The following is a 19,252-nucleotide window of genomic DNA, read 5'->3' on the forward strand; positions in this document are numbered from 1 at the left end:
AAAATCAAGAACTGAATAAAAGCGCATTAATTTCTGGAAACAATAAAAAATAGAAACAACAATAAGAGAGAAAGCAAGAGTTGGTAGTTTTGCTGCTGAAGTACTGTGGGGTGCCCAGGCCTCTGAGAAATTACAGATATCACAGATCACAACAGCAAGGTGTCAAAAGAAGAAACAGTTTCGGTAGGAACAGAAACAGCACAAGAACTGTACCAATATTAAAACTAGCACTTAAAATAAAAAGCATGCTAACAACATTTTGCAAAATAAAGCACATGAAAGGATGTGCTAGAGGCACATCTATGTTGCATTTTTCATGCTCATAAATGTTTTGAATCAGTGTTATTAACATGTACACTTCTAAGTTGTTTGAAACTCAAAGAACAGAGGAGAAAGAGAGACATGCCTTGCTATTGCCAGCATGGGGCTCAGGATGTGCTCAAGGAATTCTTTCAATTATTGATTTACACACTTTAAAAAATACAACATTTTTGCATAAGAAAGAAAACTGAGTTAATAACCACAGAGCATGAAAACATCTTTCATAACTCAAATGAGAGGGCAAACTTCAGCTACACTGCTGTACATCAGCTTATTATGTAAATTCAAAAGTAATCACAGGCTTAAAAAAAAAAGGTCTGGCTCAGCTTGGTACTTCCCTACATGATATAACAGAGGTTTACATGAACTAGCTTGTTGAAATGTCAAAACTGCATCAGAAAAAAAAAATCACTATTTTTTAACATGGCCAAAGGCACAAAGTTCTTTTACAAGGATTTCTTTTCATTGTTTTGCAGCCCAGATATACCCTTTAGAATGTTTGAAGCAGGATCTAATGAAAAATGAAATTATCTTGTTGCCAATTACAGTGGAGTCCCACTTGCAAAGAGCAAGCTTCTTTTCTATGCGTATGATGACATTTAAAGCTAATTTTAAGTTCATCACAAACCAGGAAACACCATCTCTATTGTTATTCTCCTCCTGTATTATAGCCCACACCAAAACTGCTTGCACAGATTTTAATTTTCAGGTATGGCACTGAGGTCCATCAGATTCTCCTGTGCTGAGCAAAGTGCAGCCCGTCTAAAAACAGTCCCCAGCCTGCTCACATGTCTGCAGTGACTTCCAAATAGCACTAATAGTCACAATCCACCACAAAATGAGATGTCACAGAATGGTTATAACTTCTGCTGCCCAGCCAGATACACACTGCACCAAGCCCTTAAGAATGTAGTAGCCTTGGGCCTGGTCTTACATCTTTTTATGTCAGAAGCTCAAACACTTGGGGAAAATACAGCACATAACTTATGACAAACAAGGTCCACAGCATCCTTTGTAGCCTAAGGCTACAGATGCCAGGGAACATCACTGAAAAATGGAATAAAAAGCAAGGCAAAGGCAGAGTCACTACACTAACAACAATTCTGGGACTGAAGGAGATGGGACTGCCTTGTTGTCCAGATGTGGGGAGGCCAAAACGCAGTTCATAATTTCACATGAAGGGCGAGTGCTCCCTTGACATCTGCAAAACTCTTTTGTCAGCTCTCTGACATCTTTGCATAAGTATTGAGAAGCAGGTGGTCGTTACAATCTGGAAACTGTGTATACCTGGGGAATATGAACTGCAGCAAAGTAATTTAGTTTTGCCATGGGTGGTGCCTGAGATGCCAGCACTTCCTTTGGACTTGAATTGCAATGTGGTTTCCTGAATACTCAGACTGTTGTGCAGTTACTGATGACAGGCATATGGACTGCTTCTTTAAAACAAGGACACGTCTAACCATCCCGTGATCCTCTGCTCCTTCAGCCCTGTGAAGGCCAACTGATTCCTATTCCAAGGAGTGGAATGACATGATGAAGAGAAAGGGAGTATATTGCTTTTCTTTATTGTTCAACCTTCATAAAAGTAGCCTTTAAATCAGGTCAATATTTGGAATAATTTTTCATGGTTTATGTGCATTCCTGTGCTCATTTGCATGTGCTTTTCTTTCTGATGAACTTTTACACACAGGTTAAAAATGTTTTCAGTTTTACCTCAGTGTCTCAGTCTGGTTACTGAATAACTTCTTTATATGTTTATTTTTATTGTGTTTCCCCCTTGCTGGCCACCTCAGAGCATCTCTTTGTGGACTACATGTACCATTCCCTGCACTCTCCCCAAATTTACTAGAATTGCCTGTTTCCCTGTTCCACTTAAACTGGGCATTAAACATAGTGTTAATGGGTCAGCAGGCAAAGGGCTCTATTGAATGTGCAACATGGAAAAGAGAACAAAGACTGCCTGGATGGCAAATGAGAGAGTTTCTTTGAAGTCAGGATACTCTAGCCAAGATCTAATAAAGTAACAAAGAAGAAAAACTAACTGAACCAAGGGCAGCATCACAAACTAACAGCTCTGACCTGTCAAAAGCACTGTGGAACAAAGAAAATGAAAATATAAAGCTGCTCAAAACAAACAGGAGCAAAGTGCAATATGAAGCTATATACAAAGTACAGGGCACATCAGGTTCAATCCCAAATGTGTGGGAAAGTACAGGCTATGTTTATGACTCTGTCTCCTGCATGGATTTTTACTCTGTTCTCATCTTTCGATTCATGTGGGGCAGCACAGAGTAGATCAGGCTGATTTTTCCCTTTGTGAGTTAGAGAAGCCTCATGCAGGGCATGGGAAATGCTGGAGGAGCACAGCACACAAGCAGCCCAGCACGTTCCTAGTGACTGAGCTCAAGCAGAGGAGAGCACAGCATGGTAGAACACACAGATGAAGGGATGTGCCTGTCCTGTACTCAGCAGCAACAGATATGCCAAAGACCATCCAGGATCCAGAGTCTGTCAGTGATTTGTGTCACCACTGTGCAAACATCCATCCAGAATATCACTAGGTACCAGGTCTCAAACTCTTTGTAGCTGGTACCCACCACAGACAGCTTGATTCTTCCCTTATCAGCATTGAGACCTGGTTCCATGGACATTTTGGCCAGATAAGAGAGCCCCCCACCATGGTAGACACTACTGCAGCAGGATGCTCCTTGTGCCAAGGTTAAAGTAGTTAATTCCTCTGTATATCTCAAGCTAAAAAGTCAAAATTTGTTACGGTGGATGTAGCTGTCTAACATAGCTCAACATAATACAGGCAAAATTAGAAAAAATAGGAGCTTTAGGAGGTGGTGAGGCTAGTGCTTCTGTGTAACGAGGAAAGAGGGCAGTCAAAATCAGTAAAATGTGGATGTCTGCTGGCCTCGTTGCTACTCTTACACTTTCTACATTAGGCCATAAGTGCCCAAGGCAAGTATGCTCCATGCACCCAAGGGAAGTGAGCAAACTGAGCAGGTGGGACAGTGCATTCAACCCCACCAGCAGGAGTTCAACTGAACTGGCTGTGCTGACACTAGGGTAGACATCAGATACAAGAAGGAGGAGGGGATATGAAATGGCCAGCATGAGGAAAGCCTCCATCGCTTACATGTGTTGGTGCCGCCTGTGAATCTGAGGAAAATCTATCTGGATAGTCTGAAACAAGCTGTCAGGACTAACCACTATGAAAGTGAACACGCAAGGAGAGCAGGCAGATACCTAAAGGAGCATGTACGCTGCATCAAATACAAAAGGGAGGGCAAGTTTATGACTTGATCTGACTGCAGAAGAATAAATGGATCTAATCTGCACACACCTGCTCAGATCCCTTTATCACCTGAATCATCAGTGAACTTTATCAGTGGGATTTCAGTTGCCAGAGAACTTGCCCTGTCTGTGATATGCCAGGTGGAGCTGTCAGCACTGACAGGTAGAAGAAAACTCATCTTTTAGTGCCCAACCTTGAGTCAGTTCAGTTGGGAAGTGATTGAGGGTGAAAAAATACAGGCTAGGACTGTGGTATTTTCACAGACTCTTTTCTGACCTTTACTTCACTGCACAGGAACTTGTTGGCACCTATTGGAAGAGTAAGTGTGCGGGGGAGTATCTCTTTTCTCCTCTTCTGTTGAAAAGTGGAATCAAATTATTCTGCTCACAAAAAGATTGTTCCAGTAAAATAGAATTTGAAGCCACCGGGGGCTCATTGAGAAGAGAAGCTTTTACACTATATGAAAAGACAAGAGACAAAAACCCTTGCCAAACTCCTTTACTCTGTATTACCAACAGCTGCAATGCTGGATGTGTCCGGATGCCTTTTAAGTGCCAAGGGGAGTGACAGAGGTGGGATGGCATGTGAACAGATGAAATACATGACAGTTTCTCCCCTGATGGCAAGCTTAATTATTTGCTCTGTTGTATACACAAGGTAAAAATATAAACATATTGGGAAATCATTCACTCCGCTTCCTGTGTCAGGTAGATGATGAAAAACACTTGCTCTTGCTGGTCCACAGCAGAACAAAGTCTTAAAATATTCAGAACCTGCATACGTCTTTGTCACAGAAGGGAGGAAAAACAAGGTAGGATGTATTTCCTAAAGAAGGAGGACTTGAATATATCAAGAGAGCAAACACAGATGTGCTTCACTGTTTGTACTGAGATACACAACAGAAGTGAATCAAACCAAACTTTAAGCAAAAGAAACACTCCTCTCAAGTATTTTAATTTCTGAGGATTCTCTTACGTATCCCTTTTAGTCCTTTCTGCATTTTTAAATCAGTGGAAAAGGGAGGGATTGCTTTTTTTTTTTTTGTCTGTTCAGTGCTCAACCTTAGCACTGAATCAGCTTAAGTGATTCTTAGGTGAATCAGCACCTAAGAAGCAGCTTTCCCAAGCAACCCTGCTCTAGGATCCAGAAACTCAGAATAAGCAATCAAGTTGTGTGACTCAAAATCGTAAGCCATAAATGCAACCAGCAATTATATAATCTGTGAAGCTGTTGACCAGATAAAAAGATAGAGACTATCTTTCTCTCAGCAGAAGTTTAAGGGTTAAATACAACTGATTTAGAAATGACAACATGTGCACAATTATCTAGCAAATGTTGATCTACTTGCTTAAGTTAATGTATTACGGCTATTAACAGCTTTTCTGCTTGCGTATGAATCTGGCTCATTCTGTATGAATTTCTCTCTACTCCTGGTTACTCAGGTGCTCCTAAGAACACAGACTCTGTGAGGAGTGGTAGGTTTGAGGTGCAACTTGAAGACCTGACAGCTTGAACCCCAGCTGCGCTAGAGGAAGCATGTACTGTATTTTCTGAGTAGCTATTCCTTCTTGGATCTTGCAAATACAATGCAGTTGGCTGCTTCCTCTTCCCATGTATGCAGTGCTGGCTGTCCTACCTTAGCTTGTACATCCAATTATGAAAACTGTTGCCACATCATGTGAGATTACACAACCAGGGCAAGACATGCCAAGCTTTTCACTATACATTTTGTGGCATTTCAAGCAGAGAACCACATCTCTTCTTTGCACATTAGAACATTAAGTAAGTTTATTTCAAAGACAGACGATACAGAAAGTGGCTGCTGATCTAGTGCCTCTATTTGAAAACCAGGGTCAGGCACAGTAAGAAGATTTGTCAAGTGTGAGAGAAAAGAAAACAGTATGACTTGCCTCACAGGGGGAGTTCCTCAAAGGGGTTGGAAATGTCGTGCTGGTCATTACAGTGTTTGTTCCTGCTGGTACTTTGCTGGTGTCAAGGATCAGGGCATAATCTAGATAAAAGAGCAGGAAGAAGGTCAAACTGCAGAACTCACCTTCTGCTTTTGTGAAAATTCCTTAAAGCCTACATAAGCTGGTTCCTACTGCAGCAGGATGTCAGACAGGAAAACATTTTCAATTTCATAGGGAAGCAACTTCACCTACTCATGGGGCAGCCTGACTATCTTCCACCTACTATTCCTCCACAACAAGAAAATTTATCTTTTTTGCAAGAGTGATATAGCATCTTTTTCAACACACATACACACACAAAAAACCCACCTTGGAAACAAATCTCCATCTTGGTCAAAACAAAACCAAACAATGGCAACAGAACAACAAGAGCAATGTTAATGCAGCTTGAAATACATTTGCTATCTTAAACATTTCTTGTAACCAGAGGAACAAGGGCAGTAGTAACACTAGAGTTCTTCTTTGACAGCTCTCGACCAAAAAGTATATATTGCAATATTTTAGTTCTTCCCTGCAGCTCAGGAAGGTACTGCTACTTGGATCTTAGTTATTTGAGCTTACATTGAAATTGCCTCTACAGCATAGATAGATCATGAATTACCAGCATCTTATTGCCATCTCTCCATAGTAACCCCTTTCTGGCCCTTTGATTTCTTGTTTACCTACGCTTCAGTTCATTTGTGGTCGGTCTGCAGTACTGTGGGCTGAGCCATCAGGTGGCATAAATCAGAACAGCTGCACTGTAGTCTATATCAGTTCACACAAAAGTAGAGAATCTCATTCTTTATGTTTAACAATGGATGTAACTTCGTAAACCAACGTTGGGATTATACACCATTAACTCTGCTGTTATTGCATCCTATTAAGATTGTCTGTGCCTCAACAATAAATGTTTTCAATGATTTACACTATTGCATTAGGAAAAAGTCTTATCCTGCCAGGCAGCCTGCAAACCAAAACTCAACCAGCAGGAGCTCAATGTCCAAGGTACAAACTTTCAGTGGCTTGTATGAGAAGGATTAGGAATCCTGAAATTTAGGTAGAGAAAGCAAATACACAGTAGTTATACATAGAAGTGGAACTCAAGGAACAGTAGAGCAAAGAGAAGGTAAATTTGGAAGTGTGGAGGAAAAAAAGAAGTGAAACAGAGACACGGGAGAAGTAAATCAGAAATAAAAAGAAACAACAGTACAGTGCGGTGGAGGGGCACACAGATGAATACTACATAGGAATTTGTCTACAGGGAGTCAGGACTACTCTCTGGTGTCAGTCTAGGAAACCTGAGATACTAGCCTCTTCCTAAAGACAGGAAGTGCTCAAAACACAGATAGCAGAAAGATGGCTTTTGTTTCACTGAAGGTTGAATCTTAATTACACAAGAAAACATGCTTTGTGTTTTATTCTATTTCCTTCTATCACCATTTGCTTATCTTTTTTTGCTCTCTACTGCCTGCTTTCTGCACTACTTATTTTTACATACCTTCTACTGAAGGAAAATGGTTGTATTCCAGGCTCCCAATTCGCCATGGAGAAGCACGGGGCACCGATGAACTCTCCATCCAGCCACAGTCTCCCTCTTCAAATGAACAGTAAAAGCCAGAGGGAAGTTTTCCTGCAAGATGGAGAGAAACACACATACAGAAGGACCAGATGAGCTGTGGATGAGATGTCTGGACACACAAAGAAACTGACTATTCTGACAGGGCTGCCCAGGACACGCAGGCAACCCCACACCTGCTTTTCATGTTTAGTCATGCATGTGCCTGACCACAGAGACAGAGGTAAGGGAGGCAGGACTGTGACTAAGTGACTGTGACTGTCCAGACAAATTCAAAGATGACAACATATTTCACATCATGGGGTGTTCAGGTATTTATCCGGCCTCTACTGCGGGGGAAATCTTGGACAGTGACAATTCATAACATGCTTCCCCCTTCATGTCTGTAGCCAGCTCAGCACAGTGACCTCTCCCCTGTGTGAGAAGGACCTCTAATGAGGTCTCAGGTAAAGCACTAAAGCCTTTTCTACTTCAGTTTCTGCATCTGTGGATCTGTTTAGTGAGATGAATGGATGAATAGCTTATTTTAAGCTATACTTTCAGGATTTGAAGCCCACTCATTCTGTCACTGGCTTTGGATTTCAGGCAAGTTTCCAGCTCCAAACAATAAAAGCATGTTAGCTTTTTGCCTTTAAATTAACCAGTTTTAAGGTAATAATCATCACATTCAAAGCAGCACATGATTTCAGCCCTTCTCCATCTCTTCTGTCTACATTTCAAATTCTCACAGAAGATGTAAAGCACATCTGAGCTATACACTTACACTGCCACAGGTGAAAATGTACCGCTGTGCCACAATTCACTCAATTCCTTGAAAACTCATAAAATCATATTTCCCATCATTTTTAATAAAAACACATTACCTAACTTCTATTGCTGATAGGTTTTACCTTTGCATTTCTCTTCTTCAGCACGATGGCAGATTCTGACCTTATTAAGCAACCTCAGAGAAAACGAGCCTTGTAAAATGCCACATAAAAATCACTACCACTATAACATGATTTTCACTTTTAGTGAATAGCTCACAGTCCATAATACAGATTTTGTGCCCAGGGTGCAGCTGTCAACTTTGCCAGGTATGGGAAAGCTTCCTAGCAGTAAAAAGGGCACAGTCTGGTTCATATGGGAAAAAGTAGCTTGGGAAAAAAAGATGCACTTTGAGTACGGACTTACATAATGCATCAAAGAAGCCAGAAGAGATGTAAAGAAGAATGATGACTACTTTTACCCTTCAATATAGACAAACCAGTCCTTGGGTGTGGCAGTACAAAGCTCCTGAACACAGGTGCTCACTGGGAGTGTTCTTTCCTCCAGTATGGTAGAAAAAGTGCTGGGATGATCAAATGTAGCAATAAAAGGGATGATGATACTGCTGACCTCACAGCTTTTACATACACTGTTATGGACTCAAATCTGTGCTAGCAGTTTAGCCTATATTTATTTCCCCTTCTCTGTACCCCTAAATATCCCCTCTAAAACTTTTTTTTTTTCTTGAAAGAAAATGAGACCAGAAGTCTATTTGAAATGGCAAGATAAAAATAAATCTAATGTGTAAACACATTATAAAACCACATATCCGGGAAATTAGTTTTTCCTTTCAACTGTTTGTCAAAGTCAGAGTAAAAAAATTCTTGACTTACAGAAAGTAGGATAAACAACAAGCTCCTAAAGCAAGAGAATCTGCTGGTGAGGTGATACCAGAAATTTCATTAGCTTCCCTATGAGAAGCGGAGGGTCCTGAACTCATGAATATGAAAATATTTTCCCTCTAAAGCTTTCTGTCTATGAAGGGGGAACCAGACAATAAGGAATCAGTACTCATACCCCAGATAATTCAGAATGTTTACATATCAAGAGAATTCCCTGTCTGAGATTGTAGGTCAATTAAATACCTCTTCACAGGACCTCCTCTCTCATTTATGCACAGAATGGTTTGGGTTGGAAGGGACCCTAAAGCCCAACCAGCCCCAACCCCTGCTATGCGCAGGGCTGCCCCGTGCCCATCCAACCTGGCCTTGGGCACCTCCAGGGATGAGGCACCCACAGCTCTGGGCAGCAGTGCCAGGGCATCACTGCTCTCTGAGTGAAGAATTTCCTCCTAAAATCTAACCTAAACTGTTATTTCTTGTTCCACTGCTACATTCTCTCATCAAGAATCCCTCCCCACCTTTCCTGTAAGCCCCTTTTTAAGTGCTGGAAGGTCTCAATGAGGTCTCCCCAGAGCTTTCCCTTCTCCAGCCTGAACAAGCCCAGCTCTCTCATCATACTTCCATAGGAGAGGTGCTTCAGCCTCTTGAGCATCTTTGTGGCCTCCTTTGGACCTGCTCCAAACAGATCTGCATCCTTTTTGTGCTGGGGGCTCCAGAACTGAACATAGCACTGCAGGTATGCTCTCATGGGAGCAGTGTAGAAAGAGAAATATATCTCTCAACTTTCTGCATTTCTTTTGCTAGAGTCCAAGGTACAATTAGCTTTGTGGACTGCAAGTACATACCTCAATAGGCAATTCATTGTCAGTGACACATTCATTTTCTTCTTTGTCTGCCCTGAGAAAAGAGCTAGGGAACATAACTGCATTGTCTATACCAGGAATACTTCTAGAGCCTGAATCACAACTTGCTCCACAGAGGTGACTGAAACAAGTCTCCCATCTATGTTTTTTTAGTTAGGTCCAAATCTGAACCCAGAACCTGACATACAGGTGAGAGGTATATTTTCTTGTTTTTATTTTCCACAGTCCCCCAAATTTGTTATGAAAACATCAAAACCTGTACCGAAAGTTGAGGCTTTTTCAAGTCTTTCCTTTAAAAAAACCAACAAAACTCCCAGTTCATTCAGCCTAGTCTTTAAATATTGAGCTGTTAAGCTGAAATTTGCTTCCCTGTGCTTTACCCCTCCACAGAATTTGATTATATTGCATTGTGCTGCCTGAGGCTGAGATGCAAAGAAAATGACAGATTATGATGTGTCCTGAATTCCTACTGAAAAGCTTGGCTTGGTGTCCAGCTGAATACATTTCACAGCCCTACGTTATCTAGGTTGATGTAAAGAAGTCAGAGCAGCAGGAGGAGTCTAAGAAATAATCCCTGCCTGGAGGCCAGAAAAAGCTCTCTGTAGATGAACAAGTAAGGGTATAAATAAGAAGCTATTACTTCCCCAGAAATTTGATTGCTCCACCACAAATTAATATTTTATGATTTTTCAGATGTCTTGTGCACCGGTGCAATGTTCTTTGCTGCTCTTTCTTATTTTAAATACAGGGAATCATAAATTCTGTACATATAGCTGTTTCACAAAGAGCACTTTGGCTTGCAAGTCCTCTGTCGGCATCTACTTCTCAGTGTTTTGAATGCATACACTTCAAACTCACATTAGTGTACACGCTGTACTGATGAAGGAAAGCTAATTTGGCTTTACTGTAAAAACAAGTAAAATGGGGCAGCCATTATACCTACTGAAACAGTAGGTCATGTTGGGTATTATCACTGGTGAAAGAAACTTCAAAAGGTTTAGAACTCCCTAAAATCAAGAGGTAGCTTGTGGATTTAGGACTGAGAATAAAGTAATCTAATCGGACTGAAGCACTGCAAGAATGCAAGTCTCTGCTTTTCTTTGAGAACCAACAGAGAAGCTGAAGGGTGTTAAACATTTTTTAACCAAGTATTTTCAAGCCTTCTGAATGATTTTGCCTGAGAGGTAGTTAAACTCAAGTGGTTTTGTTTGTTTGCTCAAAAACAAGACCAACAACAACAACCTTTACCTCATTTTTTTTCACCCTTTAACAGCAAAGACTAACTAGAAACTAAAATAATTTATGAAGCAGATGGAGAAGGTTCTTTATTGCCTGGCTCTTGACTCAAAACCAGGTGCAAAACAGTAAGGTGCTACTACAGTTTAAAGTTTTGAGTGTAGTTCCAGACCTGTATTATAAAGGACAAAAACATAAAAGATTACTCAGCTTTTGTATGGACCTTTTCCAAACATAGGAGAAAATCTCAGAAGGCATCTACTCAAACAGTTTAAAGAAGCACATGAATCTTAAATATGAGCTTGCTTTCAATGGCTGTCTCTGTGTTAGCAAAGTTGTCTACCAAATTCTATCAGAAATGAAGCACAGAAAGGGAAAATACATTTCAATACAGTCAACAAGAGTTTTCCTTTAATGATGGAAAGCATTGCTAAGTTCAGAACTGACAGGAATTAAAATTCATTGGTAGAGGTGCAGCTTTTGGTCAAGAAAAAAGAAAAAGGATGCATGTTTGCAAGACAGGAACCTTAAGAGGACTGAAATGCAACATTCTGCTTTTCATTTGTTTGCAGGGGGATTCTGCTGGGCTGTACCTGTCTTTGGGATATATAAGAACTTGCTGTTTTTCTTTTTTTTTGCCTGGAAAGTAAACTGAAAGGTAGAGGATATTAGAGCAAGACCAGGAGAGACTGAATAACCCTTTTTCTTCCAAACTGTATATTTCAGACCACGCTGATTTGGAAACTTTCCACAGAAATCGAAAATATGGGTTCAAATTCATTTAGATAGAATAAGAATCAGTCCTGGGTTTGTCACATCCTGGGTGAATCATCTAAGTTCTGGGTCTCCAGGTAATAAACATACTACAACACTTTAATTTTTACTATTTTTGGTTTTTTTTTTTTTGTTTCATATTTAATACATATTCATAAATTTCCTACATGCTTTGCTCATCAACCAATATTTCCCAAGCTGAAAGATTCTGGTGAACCTGAGACAGAAAGTAAGGAAGTCACTGACCCTGGAAGTATCCAAGAAACATTTAGATGTATTAAGGGATGTGGTTCAGTGGGAAATATTGGTGATAGGTGGACAGTTGGACTGGATGATCAAGGTGGCCTTTTCCAGCCTTGGCAATTCTATGATTCTATATTAGTTTTAGACTAAACAAAAGTGTATGCACTTCCGTTTCAGTCAAACTTTTATTCTTCTCTAGACTCACTGCCTTACAACAAAAGATCCTAAAACCAAAATCCAAGACATTGTTACCTAATAAGAGAAGTAGGAAACTACTAAAATTCTCTTATTTGCTAAGGCAGAGCTCTAACAATCTGTGTTAGAAAAGAATCTGCCTTTTCATCTGTTTTTTTTTTTTCCTTTTTCTTCTTCTTTTTTCCAGTAAGTTATGATTAATAATCAGGAATTTACTAGCAAAGATATAAGACCACCACTATCTGAAGTCTTAACATACATTTGCAAAGTATGCTTCTGCAAAATAATTTCCAGTGGGGCATTTCTACCAGTCTGTTAGATCTGTAAGCCTGATCCCAAATCAACATGGTTTGGCATCTATCTCTACATCTGCCTCTTTGAAGCTGTCTTTTCCCCCTGTGAATCTATTAGATTATGACTCAAACAGCAACATAGCAACACGCTTTTCTCCAGGGGTCATCCCTGTCTGATTTTATGCCTTCTACAAAGACTAATTGGTTGCTTGCAGAACAAGCACCGTGACTTTTCATTGGCCACTGATAATTAAAGAGATGTTAACAAACAGCAGGTTTAGGGAGCATTTTTTTCAGCTAAGAAAGGAATATGAACCTAATGATAAGAAGACTAGAAAACAAAAAAGAAAGAAGAAATGGAAAAAAAAGGATTACTACAAGCTGCTGAAAGACTGTGAAAGGAAAAAAACTAACAACGTATTTTTGAAGCTCAAAGTTGGAAGCCTTTGGTTAAGGGTAATTTGAAAAGCTCACTCTTTTGTTGTGTGCCTGGCTACACATTTCACTGACAGCTCCTTCTTTTAAGCAGAAGTTCTTGGGAAACCCCTCCTCTATATATCTTCTTGTCAAACCTGCAGAAAGCTGATGAAGATATCCGTGTTACTTAGGACTAAAACAACTGAAATACTGAAAGACGACATACATTTTGTGCTGGGATGCCATGCAGATGTAACTGACATCTAAAACATTTGATAATTTTTCTGTTCTGTGTAAGAAGTTTTATGCCAATAAAACCTAGGTGCTCCTGCTCTGGCAGGGGGGTAGAACTAGATGATATTTCGTGTTCCTTCCAATCCCTGACATTCTGTAATTCTGTGATAACATGCAACACAACAAACAGACAGAAGCAGGGCAATCAGCAACAAAACTGAGCAGGTTTTAAATGTACAAGCACAACCCAAGCTCTTGCAAGCTAAGGAAAGCCTTTCTTTTTTTGTTGCTTGTAGTAAAAAATGGTGTCTTTAGGGCCTTTTGGCTGGCAGCATTATGTCTCACTGACAGGACCTGGGGTTGAAAACCTATGTGGTCTTCGAAAGATGGGGAGCACTCTGCTAAATAGGTGGCTAAATATCTTCCACTTCTTAACTTGTATTTTCAATAAACCCTTTGCTGATGTAAACGTACTATATTGCTTTACACTAATAGCTATAGATGAATGCTACACCTATAGCTAAAGGTCAGCCAAACAAATCCTCACGAACAGCAAAAGTAGAGTCACGTTCCTTTAGGTCTGCCCTATCCTATGATGGTATTTAGTCTGCATCCCTGACAAGCACAGCTCCACAGAAGGAGTTCTGCTGTTCACACTGATACTTTATTTCTTTGTGATCAGCAAAAAACTCAAGTGTGAAAATGACTAGGAGTTGTGTATCGCCGCTGTGTAAAATTGATGCTAAGAACATCAAAGCTCTTTTAGTCTAGATGTCATTCACATCCACAAAGTTTGTTTGAGCTACTTCACCGAGGTTGACCCCTGCTCTACCTGTCACACATGGAAACGAAACTGAGAATAATCGCCTTTTCTATTCCAAAGGCTTTTGTCAGTACAGGTATGTTGGCCAGGGAACACAAGTTTGCATACTATGCCAGCCATAAGTTAGATCTATTGTTCTTGATATAAACCACCACTCCTCAGTATCTGTAGACTGACAAAGGGAAACACAATGGAGATAGAAAACCTTAAGTGATATAAAAAAAAGGCAACATTTTCAAGACGCTTAAAGAGAGGCTATAAAATAATTAGTTTAAGCAACAAAATGACAGAAATATTTAGGCATAGAAGGTTTTCAGAAAACTCAAATCACTATTTAACTTCTGATCTACAGACTGATGAAGATAAGGCACTGAAGAAAGGATAGAAAACAAGAGTAATTAACAAAGGCACAAGAGTAGAGTTGGTCAAAGACAAGCTCCTGGGTCTACTCACTTTTCATGCTTTAGAATTTTTCTCTTTCACCTTGCCACATGCTGTACCGTGTTTGGATTAAAAGCAATAACAAACTACACATTTCATAATTCCATAAAGCACCTAGCTACTTAAGCCGTACTTTCTTCAAATTTTTTATCAGAATTTCATTAGTTACTGCACTGAGAACAGCTTAAAAATCTGCTGCAGAACTAATGAAGGCTAGTAGATTCATTCAGTCCATTCTAGGCCGTTGTCCAGAGAAAGCGCATGTATTATGGAGGACACTGGTCTTTTGACAGTACTGAATTCATTTCTACTGAAATCTTAGGCATTAATATTCAAAACAATTTATGCTTTTAGAAGGAGCTGCTCAGCTTCTATCTCCCAGAAGGAAAAGGAGGACACAGCCTAGGGGGTTGGATTTACTCACTGCACATAGCTCCCTCATCTTCTCCCTCAGTGCAGTCTCTGATGAAGTCACAGGCCTGGCCCAGCCTGATTGATGTGCCATTCCAGCAGCTGAAGGAACCTTCCAGAGCCATTTTCGAGACAGAAGCAGAACCTAGAGAAAAAGAAAATAAAAGCCACTTCAAGTTACTGAATTGCCTTCCTCCCATCCAACGTGGCCATGGATAACAATGAAGGGGAGAAAGACCTTATGAAAATCCCTTAGTCCAATAACTACTTGATAAAGCCATTGGGTTATTATGTTTAACCAGATCCTTCCAAATATCAAATAGTTCACCTAATGCAGAACTGAGATCCCTAGGCATGTCTGTCATTTTAACTTGGAAGGCAGCTCTGAACCTTGAAAAGAAGTTTGGAATTCTACAATGTGCTCTGTGGTACTTATCAAGAGCAATGCAATATGCATGATGGATTTTTAATTGTGCACAAATTCACTGCTAGGCTGATGGTCCTGAAGACTAATGTGCTCTCTCTCTAGTTCAGGAATACTGTGTCTACATAGCCTGGAAAGAACACGAGCTTTCATCACACCCTCTTGTCAACATGTATTACCTATGACTTGGATGTACCATATCCTCATAGCCTCTTTGCAAGAAAGACTAAAGCTTGACCTCTTTCTTTCTCTTCTACATCCTCTTCTGCTTCTGTACTCCTCTCCCCATGGATCAGGGAGTCCTGCTGCGGTCTATACCTATTAAGATGCAAAGATTCCCAATTTATTTTCCTTATGCCAAGCAGCAAAGGCATCTAAAAACATGGAAAGGAGCCAACACTTGTGACACGCAGTCACTGAAAACTACTATTAGTAGCCAGTACCATTCATTCAGAAATGATATGGAGTACTTGTCTCTTGGCACAGTCCCTTTCTGGAGGCACTTGATTTCCTTGTCAGTTGAGTAGTCAGAGATCATTGAACGTGACGAGTGTAGTAAGACTTCTCTTCATCTGAATCCTTTTATTATGGCTAAGATACACAGGACTGATTAGACTACTTTATTTTTAAAGGTCAGTCACTTACAGAAAGTAGGAATTAGCTCAGAAACAGCCTTCAGTCAGTATGCATGGAGGAGGCCAGGCTTGGTAAGTATAGGGGTCCATTCCACAAAAATCTGAGTGCAGACCCAATGCCTTGAAACTTTCCTGGCTGCCTGCACAGAAAAGTCTATAAGGATAAAGAGGTCTTTGCTGTAAATCCCCCACTGCAAAAAAACACCTGCCCTCTCTCATATTAAATGGGTAAGCACTAAAGATTAAACCAAAGCCTCTGGGCAGAGTGAGACATTGTTTGCCTAACTCATCCATGCTTGCTAAACAGAGCAGCTACATCATGTTCTCTGGTACTACAGGGAGCTGGGAATCATTGGTGATTCAATTAGATGTGCACTTGATACTTTTATTTATATTGCCTGCCAAAATTAAAATTAATGAAGCATGTAGGAAAACAACCACTACTTCTCTTCAAGCTTATTTTATGGTGCAAATCAATTCAGGAGTGGGGGAATACACGTCAAACCTTTTTAATAAAGGACCCTGGCTCCTGAAAAGGGTGATCTGTGTTACTGTCAGCTCAATTTTTTTGACTGCCTTAGAGCCATTCTGGCTTGCTGCATTCAAGCTGCACAGTGACCTCATATTTCAGTCAGGGTCGAGGCATGACAACAGAGGAAAGCTTTGCAGAAAAACAGACCAACTCAACACCGCTGGTTCCTCACAATTTCTGTGGGCCCCTTTATAAGGGTTTAAGGCAAAGAGAAGATGCCCTCCTTGCCATTGCAATGCTTTTTGCAGAAATACACTCTTCAAGACACTGTCAAGAGACTTTCCTATGTTAGAAGCAAAGATCTTTGCTTGCCTTAAACCTGTCTCAGTGTGCAAAGAGATGCCCACAAAGTTGTAAGAAGTGACTCTGGTATCCTAGTAAATGATCTTCCCTCCTTGGGTTATGAATCAAACCCACAGGCACTGCATTGCTTCAAATGCCAACTAATGAAAACTTAAGCAGTGAGGCCCAGAGAACTTTCATTAAGTTAGAAATATTAAGATGTTCTTAAAAAGATTGAAGACCTAGTTAAATTCAGAAGCATTTTTTTTTGCCTCTTCAAATTACCCCACATATGCTTTTGAAGAAACTCCCACATTAATACCAGTTCTCATATCCCACTTGGTTCATCTGCAATCTTTTCAGCATTGTCTATGTTTTAGCCCACAAGCTGCTGCATTTCAAGGTCACATGCAGATGTTCAGAGCAGAGGCTATTGTAGGCAATGGAGTTGTTCGGTTACTTGATTCATTACAAAACTGTAAAGGCACTCCAAGTTTTCCAAGCATGAGTGCATTAACACTAATTTCAATGCATTCAAGAGCACCAACTACTTTCCTAGATGCCTTTGCTGTGGCCCAAAAAGTCACAAATCTCTCGAAGTCAACTGACTGTGGTATTAAAAGCCATCAGTTACAACTAGACATTAAGCAATTCCAGGAGCTTGTCCTTCAAAACAAAACAGCAGATTTGCATGCTTATTCATCTCTGTAGAGATAGCACTTGAATTGGCTCAAATTTGCATTAGATGCACATATACATGCTCCTGGTATAGCTTGGAGATCACAAATAGCAAGGCTACAGCTGCAGGAATGCCTGGGCTCCGTGACAGTGCATCATGTTTCCCTGCCTCCCATTTGCTTGCTTACTATGCGCACAAAAGCAAAATGAACTGAAGATTAACTTGCAAAACAAACAGCTAATGAAAAAAAGACCAAATAGAAGTGGCTTTTTTACTAAGCCACTTTATAAAGATACCCTGTGTCCAAGTTCAAGGAAACTTCATTTTCAATTAAAATATTTTGCAACAGACATTTGATTGGATTTTTCATTTCCCAGCCCCCATCATTTCTGGCCAGTGGAGCCAGAAGGACATTCATCACTAAATCAGGAGGTCTCAACTCACATACAGAAGATGTTCAAGGAGAGGAAAATGAATTGTATCAAACGAGTATCAAAGGAAAATTTGTGTGAGACATCTTTTATATTTACAGCAGTGTTTATGTATGTAGTCAGGGGCATCCATAAATTACAGCAGTCATTAAGCTGTACCATGGCTGGCTTAGAGCCTTACAAATCATTATTTAAACAGCAACATTAAACAAATGGCATTTCAGGCTCTAAATCGAAAGGAGAAACAAACAACTCCTTGGGGACCTCACGTGCTGTGCTTCTGACTGCAGTCCAGAACTGGAAATGTTCAAATCCAGTACCAGACCTTGGAAAGAAATGATAAGTCTGGGCTCTTCACTTACTTTTAGAGTCGTTTTCAGTACAGCATGATAGGCAAAAATGAGAAGACTTAGTCTAACACAGGATAAACAGCTCAGATTCTGAGGCCAAGGGGGAACGTAATTTACTCTGCAGCAGATGTTGCTCTGGGTTGGGCAGCCTCTTCTCTCCTCCACTCCTCCTTGATCAGCAGAAAAATCAAAACGTGCTGGCAAGTTCTGGCAAATCATTCCCTGAGGAATTTGGCTAAACGTGCCATTTGCTCATGACGTTTCCTCAACAGATCACTGCTAAATAGGAACCTTCAACTTGCAGCTACCTCATGTAGCCAAGTGGGAGAGAAGATTGAAATTCTTACAGGCATTCACAAAGATCTCCCTTATCTTGCAAACTGGCTGCACTACTAATTAGCATGCGGGATCAATCAAGCTGAACGTAATTACACCTTCAAGTGTTACATGGAACCTCTCACGCCATAATTTTCAATGCTACTGAAAGCTTCTGGGACTATCACAGTCAGGTAAAGCACTCCCACTCGGTGCACAGAGAAACAAGAGAGACTAATGGGACCATTCCCTGCTTGCTGTGAAACAACTGTCACTTGTGCCTTGTAACTCTTTACAGCCCCTTTGGTTGGAGTAAATTTTTGGAGACAAAGTAAATTTTCCACTGATATTGAGACCGTAATGCTCCTGCTTCCACTACTGGAAGAGATGGTAGATGTAAAATGAAGGAGATAAAGAGAAAGAAGAGTTCATGTTTAAGGAAACTGAAGCCATCCTTGGTAAATGGCCTTAGAAATCCAACGTGATATAGGGCAGACACATAAATCACAATTTTTGAAGCCAGCTAGACTGCCCTAATTTTCCAGGTATGCAACCCCAGGACACCTGTATTCAGATCTTCAAAAAGCCAAGCAGTCACAGCTGCAAATGAGACCAGAATGAGAGATAAGCTTGAAAAATACAATGTCCTAAAAAAATGCTTCAAATAAAGATTGGATTCCAGCTTTCTCAAGCCAAGCAGCCAAAATTAGTCAACACTTTGTAATTTCTAACTTTTATCTTTGTTACAGCATCATTACCATTGCTGTTGTTGTCTATGGATGCGACTGAAGCCACATTTGTATGGAGAGGTGATTTCTTTTTATTACATCGCCTGTTACAGGCAGAAAAAGCAGCCAATATTCATATGCCTGAAA

At 40.3% G+C, this 19,252-nt stretch overlaps 1 protein-coding gene across 1 annotated transcript in view; it reads right to left on the reverse strand.

Moving 5' to 3' along the window:
* ALK (ALK receptor tyrosine kinase) overlaps positions 1-19,252 on the reverse strand; it is a 272,781-nt gene that overhangs the window by 52,135 nt on the left and 201,394 nt on the right. The window contains exons 6-8 of the mRNA XM_065739616.1: positions 14,743-14,874; positions 7,073-7,204; positions 5,533-5,633 (exon numbers count right to left, since the gene is read on the reverse strand). Coding sequence (XP_065595688.1) covers positions 5,533-5,633; positions 7,073-7,204; positions 14,743-14,874 — 365 coding nt within the window. The remainder of the gene's footprint in view (positions 1-5,532; positions 5,634-7,072; positions 7,205-14,742; positions 14,875-19,252) is intronic.

Source organism: Cyrtonyx montezumae, unplaced genomic scaffold (genome assembly GCF_038088225.1).
Source record: "Cyrtonyx montezumae isolate F1298 unplaced genomic scaffold, pur_monq_1.0 scaffold_24, whole genome shotgun sequence".
NCBI lineage: Eukaryota > Metazoa > Chordata > Aves > Galliformes > Odontophoridae > Cyrtonyx > Cyrtonyx montezumae.